Here is a 19743-nt window from a genome sequence, read left to right on the forward strand (position 1 = left end):
TGAAGTTACAAAACAAACTAGGAATGTTAAGGTAAAGATTCACTATGATTATCTTCCAAAGTATTGCACTGAGTGCATGCTACAAGGACATGAAAATGAGGAGTGTTGAGTACTCCATCCTAAACTAGAGAAGGATTTACATATTACTACTTCAGATGAGAAGGTTGTTGAACCTGTAGATAGGATAGAGCAGCCAAAGCAGAATAATGAGGATCAAAAGAGAGTTGTCAATCAAAGAAATGATCAGCACAGAAGAGATAGAGGAAGACTAGTGCAACAATATGTACCAAAAGTGATCTCTAGTGGGAAAGTGGTTACTTATCCAAGTAAGAAAATACATAAAGGAGAACCAAAGCAAAATCCTACACTTGGTAGAGCAATGGTTCAGAAGGAGCCTTACAAGGTTCAGGATAAAAGTGTGCAGGATGATGGTTTAGTAAATCAGAACAAGTTTGTAGTTTTAGCCAATATCCAAGAAGATGAGGAGATGAGGCAAGAAGATGATCTAAATACAAGGGAGGCAGCTCAAGAAACTAATAAGGCAGACACTGTTTAAACCCCTAAGAGTGTGGAAGCATCTAAAATAACTCAGATAGAGGAGAAGTTCATTAATGCAGATAACACTCAAGCAACTGAGAATTTGAGTGGCTCAGCCAATAGTGAAGATCAAGAACTTGTAGACAATGTGATATTGCTAAATAGTCACATGGATATAGCACAACATGAAGAAGAAATTGAGGAGGTAGGAGATTCTACAGGAGTGGAGGTTGCAAAGAAAGATCATAGTGTTGTGGACACAGATGGAATGCAGAATCAGCCCATTAAACATTATGTTAAAGTTACTAGTAGCCATAAGATACGATCAGAGTGTGACAATATGGAGAATAGAAGATCAACAGACAAGGAAGAGGCTCATGATACTAATATTCCAAGTGACATCAATGGTATAGCAGTGGCTCAGTCTGGTGGTATTTCTTCTGAAGAGTTAGAGCTACCAACAGCTAACAAAGATAGTGTTGGTACTGAGGATATAGTGATTAATGATAGTGTTATGGTGTCTCATTCTATCGAGGTATCAGATAATTCTCAGGCTGACAATCTAAAAAGTAAAAGGGTGAACAACAATACTCCAAGGTCTGGTGGGGAATTGTAGCAAGGTATCAATGAAGGGGCACAATTGGCATTAGTGACAAAAGTTCATGAGAACAACTTATCTATTAATAACGAGCTTTCTCCCAACAAAGTGCTCCATGCTCTGGTGTCTCATAATGTAGAGAATATTTAGGAGAATAAGGAGAATCTTATTATGGAGAAGGACAAAGAAGAGCAGGTTAACTTAGTGAATGGGAAGGTATATAAGCAGGCTGGTGTTTCTCCTAAAGTCTCTAAAGTAGTTTCTGTCACGACCCAGCCCCGTGGGCCGCGACTGGTGCCCTACTTGGACACCCAAACAGACTTACATACCGGATCGACATATCAAAGACTTAATCAAACTTAACATAGGTTAATTTAAGCCGATACTGGAAACAAATATCGTCTTAAGCGGTCGCCCGTACAGAAACATCATATCAATCCTGTAGGCTGGCGGAATAGACATTGCCCAGATATACACACATATGCCAACAGAGGGGCCGTTTTGGCCATAATAACAAACGGGACCGCATTAAGACGCAGATCATAATCACAACGAACAAACATGACCCATGACCCATATATATGACTACAGGCCTCTACAAACCATGACAGAAACATATGACGGGACAGGGCCCCGCCGTACCCAAATAGTCATATATAAACAGGATATGTATAACAGAAGGTATGTGCCAAAAATATGAGCTCCGGATCAAAAGGAGTAATCCAAGTGGCAGAATATGTATCCTATACTGGAGGATCACCAAAACGAACGTCCGTACCTGCGGGCATGAAACGCAGCCCCCGAGGAAAGGGGGTCAGTACGAAATATGTACTGAGTATGCAAAGCATGAAATACAGAAATCTGAATCATAACCGAAGTGGGGAGTACAAAATATGGATACAGAATGAGTATATCAAAATCTGTGCAGAAAACATATACATATATCATGCAAATAAAAATCATGCATAAGGCTCAGGAACGTGGCCGCCACTCCGACGCTGGTACCACAACACATCATACACCAGAAGGTTTCATATCTCCGTACAATCCCCGAACATATCGTATCATCGTAACATATCACAACACCAGAACATATCATATGCCATATCACATCATAACACCGTATATAAGCGGTACCCGGCCCTATGGCGAGGTCTCGGGAACCGTAACACATCATACTGTCGAATATCACACAGTGCGCACGATCACAAAACCGGCCCGGGATCCGGCGAACGATATCATAGTAGTAGGCACGAGCGGAGTAGTGCGGAAACCATATGCATATACATATTTAAATGTATTCCAAGACTTGACGAATAAATACATATGCATACTGATATTAGAAGGCTCAAGGTAAGCATTGAGTCCATCGGAATTAGTATACAAAAGTTACGAACTTCCAAATTACAAAACTTTCGAAAAACACATCATAGGTTATTTTCTGAAAATTTAGTATCATTCATATTGAGGAACTTTCAAATAACATTATAGGGTACTTCAAACGGAGCCTTAGGATCATATGCACATATATAAAATATACATATCCAAACTTAGGCCATATCAAATATTTCTCAAACCACATCCGGAAACGTATCGACTAATACTTCAAACATCGTAGGCATGTGTCAAGTCATATGGAATAGTTTATGGAAATCAAAGACATAGGCCATCCTAGTGGCTCTAGGAGTATAATTTTCTTTAGAGCATACATATATGTCATTCGTTTATTTCATAAAGGTCATTCCAAAAAGGAAGAAAGGTAAGCTTTACATACCTCGATCGCTCACTACCAAATCTCGATCACTTGCCAACAAATCCCGACTCAAGTCTCGGGCTCTCCAATAGCTACAATAATATTATCAATTACCCAAAAATTAGCTACAAGTACGTAGAAGTTTAATTCTAATGAGTACTTGTCTACAGAAATTTCGGCAGCACCTCCCCTGTAAATTCAACATCCCCGAGAATTAAACTCGGCCAAATTCATCAACAACCATACCAACAATACCAACAACCATACCAATAACATCAATAATCAATTCAAAACACATTCTAACACTAGTAACTTTCCTTTTCAACACGATTCATCAACATTTAATTCAACTACAAATTTTCAAGTCGATATCGACACTTACACACTCACTACCAATTTAAGATCATTCAAGTGCAATTCAAAAGCATTTCATATCATTTTACAAAATATACAACAATTCCACCAAAAACCATAATTCACCCGAAACCTCCAACCTTCGACACCACATTCACAACACATTTTCCATCTTCCAATTTCATCAACAACAACAACAATTTGTATCTTACAACTCCATTCCCACAATTACATAAATTGTAATAAAATCACATACTTTCCGACAACAACTTAACAAAAAAAATTTCATGCCAACTAGAACCATTAATCTTCCATTCACATCACAAGGCCACAACAACATAATTAACATGTCAAACAATTTCAATTCATCTTCCTTCACAAAAACACCATACGACCACAACACACACACACACACGGCTCACACACCACACACAACATCTCCATATTTTTCATTAAATTCTACTCACTATAACAATTTAAATTTTCCATAAGAAAGGAGTAGAATTCTTACCTTTTCCATTTTTTCCACTTGGTAAAAAAAATACTTTCTTGCCTCGAAATTTATATCCCGTTGAAGAGGGTTCCGGGCTTAGTAGGAATTCAAAAGAGATGAATTTTGAACCAAAGATTTGAGCTCCAAAAATTTGTTTTTTTTTCTTCAATTCGGCTGAGAGGCCCTCTCTCTCACTTGCTCTTTTTTTTTTTTTTTTTTTTTTTTTTTCTGATCTTGGTTGTTCTAGAATGAACAATCATGTCCCTTATCTATTTTATGACTTGGGTTAATGTCCCATGGGCTTGGGCCTATGTAGTTGGCCGGCCACCCCTTAGTTTGGGCCTCTTGTTCTCTATTTTTGTTTTTTTGAGTCCAATTGAATATAGGTCTTATTTTGTAATTCCCGAAACTAATTTCCAAAATTTCAAATTTTGCCCTTGGCCTTCCTCCATATTTCCACGTCACCATTTCATGGACAACACATATATTAAATAAAAATCAAATTATGGCCTTATTTCTTGCAAGTCAATTATTTCGAGTTTTCCGAATATGCAAAAATACGGGATATAACAGTTTCCAGTACCAAAGGGCAAAAGAAGGGGCAAAAAAAGATGAATAAGAATGGTCCAGCAGAAGAACAACCCCCTATTAGGGTGTTACCAAAGAGAGCAGTCAGCAAACCGTCTTTTAAATGATGTTAAAGTCATTTATTTGGAATATTATATATGTGAAGACTCAAAAAGCATTTCAGAGACTACAAATGCTTCACAGACATCACAAGTTCTTTTTGATAGCCTTGATGGAACCTTTTCAACAGGCTAGATACATTCAAAGATACAGGAATAGATTAGCCATGGCTAATGCATTTTCAAATTGTAGTGGCAAGATCTGGTGCTTTGTTAACATTAATATTGATGTAGAGGTGATTTCAGACACAGTTCAGCAATTGACACTGAGACCATTCTTCCAGGATTTGGAGAAAACTATGTATACCACTCTGGTATATGCAAAGTGTGATGAAGCTGAAAGGGTAGAATTATGGGACAACATGTATCATTTGTATAACACCATCACTGAGGCATGGATGATTGGTGATGATTTTAATGTTGTCTTGAATGATGAGAAAAATATTGGTGGCATCCCTATTCAGCCTCAAAATGTGGAGGACTTTGCCTTTTCTGTGAATTCTTGTGAACTAGAGGAGATTAGATTTAAGGGCAGCCCTTTTACATGGTGGAATGGTAGAGCTGGAGATGATTGTATCTTTCAAAGGTTGGATAGAATGTTCATTAATGCTCCTTTGCAAGATTGGTTTAACAGCTTGGAAGTGGAACATCTCGCTAGGACAGGTTCAGATCATGCTCCTTTATTATGTACTTATGGAGAAATAGATCAAAATCAGTACAAACCTTGTCCCCATGGAGTAGATTTGTTATATCCCGTATTTTGTACACTCGGATAATTCAAGCCAATTGCAAGAAGTTAAGGACAAGGCTATATTTTGATCTTGTTTAATATACAAGTTGTTTATGAAAATTTTTGATGTGGAAATATTGAGGAAGGCTAAGGGTAAAAAGGGAAATTCACAAGGAGGTTCATGGTAATATTGTGGAAGGCTAGGGGCAAAATGGGAATTTAAAAAAAAATGGTCATGAAGTCACTATGGCCGTGTGGCATGTGTGGGAGTATGTGTCCACATTTTTATTTGATGGAGCTAATTATGTGTATGGACCAAATCTTACATAGCAAGATATTATTTATTCTTGTTTTATTTTAAGAAGTTTCAAGAAAGAGGGAGAAGGGACATGTGTTCATATTTTTATTGGTAGGGCCTAATTATATATATGGATAAGTGGTGGCCAAAAAATAAGAGATATTCATCTTTTATATCAAGAAAACTTGGAGAACCTTCATGACAAAAAAAGAGGGGCCATATTCGGCCATACTTGGCCGACCAAGAACCTAGAAAAGATTTGATCAAAAAAAATATTTTCTTCTTGTATTCCAATCAATTGGAATGTTCTCTTTAACGTGGAGTAGTTATTGGAACAAGCCAAGCACTCATTTGGGTGATCTACAAACCCTAGCCAAGTTAAGAAGTGAAGTGAGAAAGGTAAGGTCTAATCTTTTTTTTCATATGTTATGAATGTTTTGTACATGTTGTAGTGTGTGGAAATGGATGGAAACCATGAAAATTGTGTGTTGGGGGGTGGTGGCCGAATATAGGCTACCTTGTATGGCAAGAATGAATTAATTCTATCTAGTATTTTGGTTGTTGTCGTCATGGATTCTATGATGAAAATGAGAGTTTAATGATTCAAATTGAAGTTGAAATTGTTGTGGGCTGTTTTGGAAGCCAAAGTGGATTGAATGTAGTCTCTTGTATTTATGGAAAATAATGTTGTTAGTGTGTGAATTATTGGTATAGTTCATGGATTTGAAGGAAAGAAAATGTGTTGTTATTGTTCTTGTTGAATTTGGAAGGTTTCGGGCGAAGTAATATCTTGATTGGGTTGTTTGGAACATTATGTGAATTGTTTGAAGTATTCTTGAACCATGTTAGAATGATTTCGGATTAATACTTGAATGTGGGATCATTGGTGTTAACTTGACCACATGTGACTGAATTGGATATAAATGAAAAGCCGTTGAATTATGTGACAAGGGTTGTTAATGTTAGAATGCATTTGAAATAATTGTTGAAGTTGGAGATATGATTGTTGGTATTGTTGTTGATAATTTGACCGAGTTGAATTCTCGGATTTGTTGTTGATAAATTGGCCGAGTTAGATTCTCGGGGATGGTGTATTTACAGGGGAAATGCTGCCAAAATTTCGGCAGAATATAAATGAATTCATTTGAAGAACTAAGACAAGCATATGTCGATGAGTCTAATGATTATGTCAATTCTCTTGAATGTAGACTAGCAAGTTTGGACAAATAAGCGTAGCTAATTGGACGTGGGACAGGTATGTAAAGCTTACCCTTTCTTTCTTTTGGCATGTCCTAGAGCTAAGTAAGCTATGATACTTATCTTGGGGTAACTCTATTCTTGATTCCGAGCTTGTTAGTGATTCTTATTCACTTCTTGATGTCAGTATACTTATTATAGCCGAGCTTATTGTGTGATTCAATAACAAGAAAAGTCTAAAGAGTTCTGTAAGTAGTAATGTCCCTAACTTTCGTAGATGGTCTCGGATTGCTTGAAAATTGTCGTAGAGGTTTCTATAATGAATGATGTCTATAACGATATTTGAAAGGTACTTGGTATGACTGTTGCTTTAATTTTCCAAAAATAGCTTCTGAAACGTTCGTAGAAGGTTCTGTACTTCAAACGCTCATAACTTTCTTATACTAAGTCGGATTGACCCGAAACTTGTTTCTGAGTCTTCAGGCGTCGGTAAGTATACTTATCCATTGAGTCTTAAAAGTTGATTTATGTGCATTTAGTTTCTCACTACTCTGCTCGTGCATATGGTTGTTAACTTTCTTATGCTAACTCGGATTAACTTGAAACGTGTTTAGGGTTTACTAATGATTTCGAGAAAAATTAGTTTTGTACTAAAGGAAGCATAAGTTGATTTCCAAAACCACTCCGAAGGGGGTGCGAGATTCTACTATTTAGACTTTCAAAACCACTCCGAAGGGGGTGCGAGATTTTACTATTTCGTTTCGATTACGAATTATGTTTGCACTCCATAGCATTATTTCTTTGTATTGATATTTGTGGATTAAGTTGTGTTGACACCATCATCATTAGTATTAATGTCGCAAGCGGCATGCCCAAAGGGGCCAGGACTATTATTATTAATGTCGCAAGCGGCATGCCCGAAGGGGCCAGGACTATTATTATTATGTCGCAAGCGGCATACCCGAAGGGGCTAGGTTTATTATTATTATGTCGCAAGCGGCATGCCCGAAGGGGCTATCTTTATTATAATGCCGGACGCGGCATGCCCGAAGGGGCCATCATCATTATTATGTCGGAACCGGCATGCCCGAAGGGGCCACCATCATTAGTATTATGCCGGCGGCATGCCCGAAGGGGCCATCATTATTATTATGCTGGAAGCGGCATGCCCGAAGGGGCTAGGACTATTATTATTATGCCGGAAGTAGCATGCCCGAAGGGGCCATCATTATTATTAAGCCGGAAGCGGCCGTCCGATGGGACTATTGTGATACTAAATTTAGATTGTGTATTCTAGAATTTGTGTATGCTGTATTTATATTGTGTATGCTGGAAGTGATGTAAGGCACTACATGGCACGGTTCAAAATGTTGTTCCAGGTTACTCCCGGCTTGCTCTTAAACTGGTTTACTGTTACGCCTTTCCTTGTTTATGATTCTGTACCGCTTTACATAATCAGTACATATTCCGTACTGACCCCCCTTTCTTCGGGGGCTGCGTTTCATGCCACACAGGTACACCCAGATGAGTAGAAGACTTCGCTAAAGGTGTTCCAGCGGGATTGATGAGCTCCATCTCAGTTCGGAGTGTTGCCGGGTCAAAGTACTTATGTCAAGGTATTCTGTATATGTTAGAGACTTTGCAGACAGTGTCCTGTGGATAGGGCGTCGAGAAGTGCGAATCATTTGTAGATGTTATAAGAGTATGTATTCTCAGATGATTTCAGTTGGTAAAAAGTACGTAATTGATTGAAAGTTTTCATAATCTGTATAAAGATAATGATCTCTATTTGGAAAAGTTCCATGTTTTAAAGTTTTTGAAATGACAGGTTTTGGTAAAGCGAACGTTTAAGGGTTCGCTCGACTCTAATGAGAGTCGGGTACCCATCATGCCCTATCAAGATGAGGGCGTGACAAGATTCACATATGGGGATATTTTCAAACAAATTATTATTAGGGAGGAAATAGTCAAAATTAAAGAAGGCAGATTTGAAGAGGAACCCTCTCCTATCAATAGGTGTGCATTGCAGAAGGCCCAGACTGAAATGAAGAAATATTTGCACTATGAAAAAGGATATTGGAGACACAAATTTGGTCTTGACTGGTTTGTAGAGGGAGACAGGAATACAAAGTTCTTTCATACTGTTGTGAAACGAAGAAGGAAAAATCTACAGATCAGGAAAATTCAGAATTCAGAAGGGGATTGGATTGAGACGGAGGATCAAATAGCTGCAGAAGCAATCTCATTCTATGAAAACAGTTCACTCAGAAGAATTTAGATCAAGTAGAAGAAAGTCTTCTAGAGCATGGTCCAATTCTAGTTGATGATGGTATGAATGAACAACTTAGAAAAGTACCAACCATGAAGGAAGTTAAAGATGCAGTTTTCAATCTCAGTAGATCAAGTGCTTGTGGTCCAGATGGTTTTTCAGGTATATTCTATCAGAAGTGTTGGGATATTATTGGAAAAGATGTGTATAGTATGGTATTGTCTTTCTTCAATGGAAATTCTCTTCCAAAATCTATTACTCACACAAACCTGGTGCAACTTACTAAGAAAGAATCAGTTAATACTTTTTCTGATCTTAGGCCAATCAGTTTAAGTAACTTCATAAACAAGGTGATATTCAGAGTGATACATGATAGGTTGGGTGATATCCTTCCTTCTTAGATATCATTAAATAAGGCTGGTTTTATACAAGGGAGGAGCATTATTGAAAATGTTCTTCTAGCTCAAGAGATAGTCACAAATATAAGGAAAAGAGGGAAGCCAGCTAATGTGGTGATTAAACTATGTTATAGCCCGTGCTTTGTACGTTCGGGTATTTCAAGGGAGTCGTGGTAAGTTAAGGGAAAGACTATTTTCCAAAATTATTTTAATGTACAAGTTGTTTATGAATATTATTTATGAACATTATTAGTATGGAAATATTGTGGAAGGCTAAGGGAAAAATGGGAATTTCCCAAAGTATTCAAGAAATTTCTTAAATGAACCATGGTGGCCGTCCAACTTAAGGTGGGCCTTGGCCCACCTAGATGAATTGTGTGTATATATATAAGATATATTAGTCATATTTCTCCACAAAAAATTCTAGAACCTTGGAGAGAGAGAATAGGGCCATGTGTCCATATTCTTACTTGAGGGACTAAAGTATAAATATGGATAAATGGTGGGAAAAAAAAGGATAAATAACACACATTGATCTTCATCTTTTAGAAAAATGAAGAAACTTGGAGAAGAAACAAAAAAAGAAAGAAAGAGAGAGGGACCTAAAGGCATTCAGCCATGGCTCCAAAAATGGAAGCCATGGAAGATGATCAAAATAAATTATTTCTTCTATCAATATAACTAATTGAAACGTCCTCTTTAACATGGAGTGATTGTTGGAGAAAGTAGAGCACTTGTTGTGCAAGTTGGGAGCCTAGCCGAGTAAGAAGAGCTAAGTGAAAAAGGTATGTATTCAATCTTCTTTCATGTGTTATGGATGATTGTGAGTATTTTAGTATGTTGAAAAGGATGAAATTCATGAAATATGGGTATGTTGGTGGTGGCCGAATATAGTTGTGTCATGTAGAATAGATGAAATGATTTTATTTAACATTTTGATTGTTGTTGTGTTGTGGATTTTATGATGTTAAATGAAGATTTAACGATTGGAAATGAAGTTGTAATCGATTGTGGATTGTGGAAGAAGCTAATGTGATATTAGTATGGTTCCTTATAATTATAAGAATAGAGTTGCTAATGTGTAAGTTGTAAATATAATTCATGAATTTGGAAGGTGAGACATGTGGTTGGAAGATTGTAAGTTGGGTTATTGTGTTTGAATTTGAAAAAAGGAAATGTGTTGTTATTGTCCTTATTGAATTTGGAAGGCTTTGGGTGAAGTAGAATGTTAATTGGGTTGTCTTGCATCTTATGAGAATTGAATTGAATATAAATGGAATGTCGTTGAATCGTATGACAAAGGTTGTTAATGTTAGAATGTATTTGGATTAATTGTTGAAGTTGTTAGTATGATTGGTGGTAATATTGTTGATAATTTGGTCGAGTTGAATTCTCGGATTGTTGATTGTTGATTTGACCGAGCTAGATTCTCGGGGGTCGTGTTTTACAGGGGAGAAGCTGCCGAAATTTCGGTAGAATATAAGTAAATTTATGTAAGAAACTATGGCAAGTATATGACGACGAATCTAATGATTGTGTGAATTCTTTTGAATGTAGACTAGTAAGCTTGGATAAATAAGCGTAGCTAATTGGACGTGGAGCAGGTATGTAAGGCTTACCCTTTCTTTCTTTTGGCATGATCTTTGTGAAACCAATATGACAAAGTATGTGTATGATTTCAAAGAAACTCCCATTCTTAGAGCCACTAGGATGGCTAACGTTCTTGATTTCCATAAGCTGTTTCATATGACTTTGATACGTATCCATGATGGTCCGAAGTTCTATTTGATATGTTTCCGAATTGGCATTCGAGAGATAAGTGATATGGCTAATGTCTTGATTGTCAAATGATAACACGTTTGAGTATTCCATTGAGTCTGTAATCTATTTTTGATACGTACATATGCTTCCAAAAGCTCTATCCGATTTGATCCATAACGATATCCGAGAGGCACTTGACATGATTATGGCTTTGATTTTCCAAAAATGGTTCCTAAAACGCTTGTAGAACGTTCTGTACTTCAAACGCTCATAAATTTCTTATACTAAGTCGGATTGACCCGAAACTTATTTTTGAGCCTCCAGATGTCGGTAAAAATACTTATCGATCGAGTCTTGATTTATATGCATTTAGTTTCTCACTACTCCGCGCGTGCATACGTCATGATCTCCTTCGCCGAGTCCCGGGCCGGTATGCATCGTGTGTATGGTTCATCGGGTCCCCCTCTTGAGGGCCGGGTGCCATATATGTATTCCGGAGTTTGATGTGTTACGGTGTTATGATGTGTTTATGGTTCGCCGAACCATATATGATGTGATATTATGATGTGTGATGGAGATTACGGAGCAAATCTTCTGGAGTATGATGTGTGTGGCGCCAAAGGCAGGGCGGCGCCACGTTCCCCGAGTTCCGCAAGGGACCGGATACCGTTCTTGGCATGCATGTTTGTGTTTCCAGTAAGTGTTTTTTTTTATTACTTTGCATATTGTGCTTACTTTCTGTTCTAATCTTCTGTATTATTTATTCTGCTTGTGATTCTGTTCATATTACTCTATGCTTTACATGCTCAGTACATATTCCGTAATGACCCCCTTTCCTCGGGGGCTGTGTTTCATGCCACGCAGGTACACCCAGATGAATAAAAGACTTTGCTAGGAGGTGTTTCAGCGAGATTGGCGAACTCCACTTCCTTCCGGAGTGTTGCCGAGTCAGAGCGTATATAAGCTGTGATTTCTGATTTGTGTTAGAGACTTTGCAGACAGGGTCGTGGGTAGAGAACATCAGTTTGTAAGCGGCTCCATCAGCCGATGTGACATTTTGTGATATGTTACAGATTTTATATGATTACAGAATTTGGTTTGATTTGAGAACGATAGAAAGAAAGTTTCTGAAAACCTTACTTTGTGTTTTATGCTTATCTGATTTGAAAGTCCGAAAAGAGTATGTATGTAATAAGAGTCAGAGGGTTCGCTCGGATCCGAATATGGGGTCGGGTGCCCATCACACCCCGGTATGACTAGGGTGTGACAAAGTGGTATCAGAGCAGGTTGTCCTAGGGGTTGTCTGCAAAGTCGTGTCCAGTAGAATCCTGTTTATGGTGTGAAGCGCGCCACATTTATAAACAGGAGGCTACGGGGCATCTAGGGATTGTTGGCCTTCTTTCTGTCTTAGATCGTGCGATAGAGCCAAGTCATAGGAAAATGAAATTCCTTATGTAAGCCTTACATACGACAGAAGGAGGTAAGTGATGATATGGAAAGTCCTAAAGGTAAGTCCTGATATACTTGTTCTGTTATCTGAAACTGGAAGCTCTGGATGGTTGAAATGTGTCATATAGCCGTATGTTCTGTGAGGTATTGTCGATATTTGCTGTGTACAGATTTTGAATAGAAAGAATGGTATAGGAGGAGCAATGTCTATTGGAGGATCCAGAAAGTCGACAATTAAATTTTGCAGCAGGTTATTATGTAAAAGTGGTGAGTAGGAATCCAACCAGGCTGATACCCGAGTACTTACAAGTAATGGTAGTGATGGTGTGACCGTTACCATCGGGAATCTGGGAATCCACAACGAAAAGTAGTCATACACGAAAGTGAAAGGTGAATATTGAGGAGTAAAAAGGGTAAAATAGTAATTGTAAAAGAAAGGACGTGTTACGAACATGTCTCGGAATCTGTAAGACTTCGACTTGCTCCAGGTCATGTAATAAAGGTCATACGAGGAAGTGGACGCGATTATATCAGCATTAATGCACCGGATTTCATCAAAGTTTCAAGGTTAAGCGTGCTAAAGTGGGAGAAATCTTAGGATGGGTGACCCCCTGGGAAGTATGCAAGAAATCCTAAAGATTTAGAAATAAGAGATAAATGAAAAGCTAGAATAGCCTGAGTGAAATTAGAGTATACGGGATGGTTGGAGACCATAAAAGGCCACATAGCACGCGACAGGCTAGACTAGAGAAGAGACAGAAAGTGCGTCACAGCTCTGGAATTTGGATAGGCTTGAATAACGCTTGGAGGTATTTTGTGGACAAGGTAGTAGCAATTATACATACATATATATATACGAATGCGTAGGATATCCCACATGTGCTTGTGTCGGCGGACATGTGAGTCCCAACAACCGGTGCCACGGTAAAGAAGGCATTAATCAAATAAGGGTGCCGAAGTTCGAGCGACAGCAAAAATGAATGGTCCAAGTGTTACAAGGTAAGTTACTGTTATTTTCACTACAGGTTAAAACTGGAAAGGTTATACTATAATGATAGTCGAAAAAGAAAGTGAGTGAGTAGATGGGAAATAAAGAGATCAAAATGTCGGAAAAAGGTGAAAGGTAAGAAACCTTAGTCAGTGAAGCCCCGAGAGAAATTACTGGCAAAGTACGAGACTATATGGATAAAAATTCAAAGGTAGGCACTTGAAAAGGATAAAGTATGGTAGTATGGAACAAAAGAGGAGTATATGAGGTTCAATAACCAATTCCAATAAGTAGGGCTAAAGAAATAATGACCACGACAAGGAATGTGAAGTAAGAAAAATAATGATTAAGCCCTGTGACGATGTTAGGAGATTTAGGCCTTGTGATGATGTTAAGGTGAAAGGTATATAAAGGAATAAAATGTGCAGCTGTATTAATGTGGTTGCCTCGGACATGGAAATGCTTTCCTGAAAGGATGACTTAGGAATAAGATGGATTTGCGCGTTTAAGGTAAAATTTCATGAACTTCAGAGTCGATGCCACAAACAGAAAAAGGAGAAAAGTGTTCGAGAAGGAAGGAACCTAGGGAAGGTTAAGAATGAAAGTAGAAAAGGAATACTAACGGATTAGTCGAGGGAAGAGGAGAACATTTGGGAATAAAATAATTGGAAATCTTTAATCATAAGAGTAAGAAGGATACTTTGACAAGTTAACGATAGAATCCCGATTACACACCAAGGAAAGAACAAGTACTGTGATTGGGAAATTAATGGTATGGAATGAGAGTTCATGTGAGGTTTGAAGGATTTGATCTTAGAGAAAATGGAGTGAAATATAAAGAATGTGTATGGAAGGCCGCTCGGTCGTAATGCTATAAATATAGTCAAAGGATTCGATGAACGAGGATAAAGAGAGTGTAAATTGTAAGGATCCTATGCTGAGGGTAAAAGTAGTAGGACGCTCCAAAAATATGGACGCACAACTGTAACACTAACGCATAGTTAATAAGACTTATGAGTATGTGAATCAAAATGGGTGAAAGGATTAATAGTGGACAAATGATACAAACAGAAAATGAAAAGAAAACTTATAGTAAGAAGTTTCGGAATGTTATGCATAGAGTTGGAAAGAAAGACGAGGAATAAGGTAATTATCGTAGAAGAAGGTACTCGAATACTGTTTGAGTACAAGGAGCCCCGTTAAAAAAGGGGGGAGAACATATTATATTGGACTTAAAAGGATATCTGAAAGAAGTAGAAGCCGACACGAAGGGAAAGTATAGAAGACACCTTAAGAGAATGCTTCATGCCAACATGAATTATGCTATGTTTATGCTACAATTTGAATCCCTCACATCGGGCAAATTGGCGCCGTACCTAAGGAGGCAGCGACGTATTTTAAGGGGTAACAGAGGGAGCAAGAAAGATCTACAAGCTAAACTCACGAAGGATAATGAAGAGAACGATAAGACTCAAATGATATTTTGGATGACAACGACTATTATAACGAAAGTATCGACAGTTGGTAGTCTGAAATTTTTGAAAGAAAGAAAGGACGCAGTGCCTGTGAATGAAATAACAGGGTTTGTTTGATACTAGGAAATAGTTCATGGACCATTAATTATACGAAACATGAGAAGATACGCTATGAAATTATATGAACCATCGATGTGAAGTGATGCTCAATAATATTTATAAGGAATCCACACCGAAGAGCCAACAAGGAATAACAATGCATGAAACAAACGCCAACACAAAGAAATCAAAGACAGGTATACTTGTGTCGAGAAATGTGAGAGAAGGGAATAAAGAAAAGCCGAAGTAAGAGCTCGAAGATGTTGCGAATTAAGAAGCTAAGTCAATTTGGATCGTAAGTTACCATAAGTGTGACTGGACTGCGAAGGATAATAAATGGTAAGAAACATTACGCACATACGTTTTTGGACAAATATTTAGAATGAAAGATTAAAAAGAGATAGTGACAAGACATAAAGAAACAGGGGGCGAATAAAAGAGAGAACACCAAGGGCAGCTGAATATTTATAGCAAGATAAGCGAGACTACAATATCGTAGATAAAATGAGAGCAAGGAATAGCCTGTGACCATATCGGATCGTCAAGTGAAGATTACGTACCAAAGATGTGGCTTTTGTTAAGGTATTGTGATAAAACAGTAACAGAGAAGAGGTGACCTGGGATTAGATTAGAAAACCCATGACACGGGATGAGGATTCATGTAAAGACCGAGAAGTTCGATTATAAAAGAAAAGTAGGGTAAAAGATAAGGAATGGGCATGAAGAAAAGGACAACTATAAAAGGGACCCCCCCCCCCCCCCCCCCGAGAATTATTATAAGACCTCATAAGATCAGTTGAACATTCGAGGACGAATGTTCTAAAGGGGGGGAGGATGTTATAGCCCGTGCTTTGTACGTTCGGGTATTTCGAGGGAGTCGTGGTAAGTTAAGGGCAAGACCATTTTCCAAAATTATTTTAATGTACAAGTTGTTTATGAATATTATTTATGAACATTATTAGTATGGAAATATTGTGGAAGGCTAAGGGCAAAATGGGAATTTCACAAAGTATTCAAGAAATTTCTTAAATGAACCATGGTGGTCGTCCAACTTAAGGTGGGACTTGGCCCACCTAGATGAATTGTGTGTATATATATAAGATATATTAGTCATATTTCTCCACAAAAAATTCTAGAACCTTGGAGAGAAAGAATAGGGCCATGTGTCCACATTCTTACTTGACGGACTAAAGTATAAATATGGATAAATGGTGGAAAAAAAAAGGATAAATAAGACACATTGATCTTCATCTTTTAGAAAGATGAAGAAGCTTAGAGAAGAAACAAAAAAAGAAAGAAAGAGAGAGGGAGCTAAAGGCATTCGGCCATGGCTCCAAAAATGAAAGCCATGGAAGATGATCAAAATAAATTATTTCTTCTATCAATCTAACTAATTGAAACGTCCTCTTTAACATGGAGTGATTGTTGGAGAAAGTAGAGCACTTGTTGTGCAAGTTGGGAACCTAGCCGAGCAGGAAGAGCTAAGTGAAAAAGGTATGTATTCAATCTTCTTTCATGTGTTATGGATGATTGTGAGTAATTTAGTATGTAGAAAAGGATGAAATTCATGAAATATGGGTATGTTGGTGGTGGCCGAATATAGTTGTGTCATGTAGAATAGATGAAATGATTTTATTTAGCATTTTGATTGTTGGTGTGTTGTGGATTTTATGATGTTAAATGAAGATTTAATGATTGGAAATGAAGTTGTAATCGTTTGTGGATTGTGGAAGAAGCTAATGTGATAATAGTATGGTTCCTTATAATTATAAGAATAGAGTTGCTAATGTGTAAGTTGTAAATATAATTCATGAATTTGGAAGGTGAGACATCTGTTTGGAAGATTGTAAGTTGGGTTATTGTGTTTGAATTTGAAAGAAGGAAATGTGTTGTTATTGTCCTTATTGAATTTGGAAGGATTTGGGTGAAGTAGAATGTTAATTGGGTTGTCTTGCATATTATGAGAATTGAATTGAATATAAATGGAGTGTCGTTGAATCGTATGACAAAGGTTGTTAATGTTAGAATGTATTTGGATTGATTGTTGAAGTTGTTAGTATGATTGTTGGTAATATTGTTGATAATTTGGCCGAGTTAAATTCTCGAATTGTTGATTGTTGATTGTTGATTTGACCGAGCTAGATTCTCGGGGGTCGTGTTTTACAGGGGAGAAGCTGCCGAAATTTCGGTAGAATATAAGTAAATTTATGTAAGAAACTAAGGCAAGTATATGACGACGAATCTAATGATTGTGTGAATTCTTTTGAATGTAGACTAGTAAGCTTGGATAAATAAGCGTAGCTAATTGGACGTGGAGCAGGTATGTAAGGCTTACCCTTTCTTTCTTTTGGCATGATCTTTGTGAAACCAATATGACAAAGTATGTGTATGATTTCAAAGAAACTCCCATTCTTAGAGCCACTAGGATGGCTAACGTTCTTGATTTCCATAAGCTGTTTCTTATGACTTTGATATGTATCCATGATGGTCCGAAGTTCTATTTGATATGTTTCCGAATTGGCATTCGAGAGATAAGTGATATGGCTAATGTCTTGATTGTCAAATGATAACACGTTTGAGTATTCCATTGAGTCTGTAATCTATTTTGATACGTACATATGCTTCCAAAAGCTCTATCCGATTTGATCCATAACGATATCCGAGAGGCACTTGACATGATTATGGCTTTGATTTTCCAAAAATGGTTCCTAAAACGCTTGTAGAACGTTCTGTACTTCAAACGCTCATAACTTTCTTATACTAAGTCGGATTGACCCGAAACTTGTTTTTGAGCCTCCAGATGTCGGTAAAAATACTTATCGATCGAGTCTTGATTTATGTGCATTTAGTTTCTCACTACTCTGCTCGTGCATACGTCATGATCTCCTTCGCCGAGTCCCGGGCCAGTATGCATCGTGCGTATCGTTCGTCGCGTCTCCCGCTTGAGGGTCGGGTGCCATATATGTATTCCGGAGTTAGATGTGTTACGGTGTTATGATGTGTTTATGGTTCGCCGAACCATATATGATGTGATATTATGATGTGATATTATGATGTGTGACGGAGATTACGGAGCAAATCTTCTGGAGTTTGATGTGTGTGGCGCCAAAGGCAGGGTGGCGCCACGTTCCCCGGGTTCCGCAAGGGACCGGATACCATTCTTGGCATGCATGGTTTGTGTTTCCAGTAAGTGTTTTTTTTTTTATTACTTTGCATATCGTGCTTACTTTCTGTTCTAATCTTCTGTACTATTTATTCTGCTTGTGATTCTGTTCGTATTACTCTATGCTTTACATGCTCAGTACATATTCCGTACTGACCCCCTTTCCTCGGGGGCTGCGTTTCATGCCACGCAAGTACACCCAGATGAATAGAATACTTTGCTAGGAGGTGTTTCAGCGAGATTGACGAACTCCACTTCCTTTCGGAGTGTTGCCGAGTCAGAGCGTATGTAAGCTGTGATTTCTGATTTGTGTTAGAGACTTTGCAGACAGGGTCGTGGGTACAGAACATCAGTTTGTAAGCGGCTCCATCAGCCGGTGTGACATTTTGTGATGTGTTACAGATTTTATATGATTACAGATTTTGGTTTGATTTGAGAACGATAGAAAGAAAGTTTCTGAAAACCTTACTTTATGTTTTATGCTTATCTGATTTGAAAGTCCAAAAAGAGTATGTATGTAATAAGAGTCAGAGGGTTCGCTTGGCTCCGAATATGGGGTCGGGTGCCCATCACACCCCGGTACGACTAGGGTGTGACAAACTAGATATGGCTACGGCCTATGACAGGGTTTCTTGGTCCTATCTTATCAAAGTGCTAGGGAAGAAAGGATCTTCTAATGTGTTCATTGACATAATTTGGAGACTGCTGGCTAACAATTGGTACTCTATATTACTAAATGGCAAGGCTAAGGGGTTCTTTCACTCTACAAGGGGAGTAAGGCAAGGAGATCGTCTATCTCCTGCATTATTCATCCTATCTGCTGAGGTCCTTTCTAGAGCTTTGAACTCTTTAGCTTAGGATGGTAGCTTTGTTGGATATGGTATGCCTAAATGGAGTGCAAGGATTAATCACCTTGCTTATGATAATGATACCATTATATTTGCATCTGCTGAGAAATACTCTTTGATGAAAATCATGATCATTTTGAAGAAGTATGAGGTGTTATCAGGTTAGCTTTTCAATAGGGATAAAAGTGATTTCTACTAGTATAATAAGGTGGCACAACATATACAATAAGAAGTTCAGCAGATTATAGGTTTTAATAGAGATCAGTTTCCTTTAAAGTATCTGGGGTGTCCTATATTTCATACAAGAAGGAAGAAGATGTATTATAATGATCTCATTAAAAAAGTTAAGAACAAACTGCAAAGCTGGAAAGGAAGACTCTAATCTCATGGAGGGAAAGTTGTTTTTATCAGCAGTGTTCTTCAAAGTGTACCTATGTATAGTTTGTCAGCTATAGTGCCTACTAAGTACACTATTAATGAAATGCACAGGATCTTTACAAGATTTTTCTGGAATAACAAAGAAGAGGAAAGAAGCAGACACTGGGTGTCATGGCAGAACATTTGTTTGCCAAAAGAAGAAGGCGGCATTGGTTTCACATCCTTGTATGATGTTTCAAAAGCTATGTATGCTAAGGTATGGTGGAGAT

At 37.9% G+C, this 19743-nt stretch overlaps 1 protein-coding gene across 1 annotated transcript; it reads left to right on the plus strand.

The window, feature by feature from the left end:
* The first annotated feature begins 1306 nt into the window (after window positions 1-1306).
* LOC132619963 (uncharacterized) lies at window positions 1307-8924 on the plus strand. The gene is made up of 3 exons (XM_060334720.1): window positions 1307-1390; window positions 4553-5136; window positions 8603-8924. Exons 1-3 carry the CDS (start codon window positions 1307-1309, stop codon window positions 8922-8924), a joined length of 990 nt encoding a protein of 329 aa, XP_060190703.1.
* Window positions 8925-19743: the final 10819 nt, after the last annotated feature.

Source organism: Lycium barbarum, chromosome 11, assembly GCF_019175385.1.
Source record: "Lycium barbarum isolate Lr01 chromosome 11, ASM1917538v2, whole genome shotgun sequence".
Lineage (NCBI taxonomy): Eukaryota > Viridiplantae > Streptophyta > Magnoliopsida > Solanales > Solanaceae > Lycium > Lycium barbarum.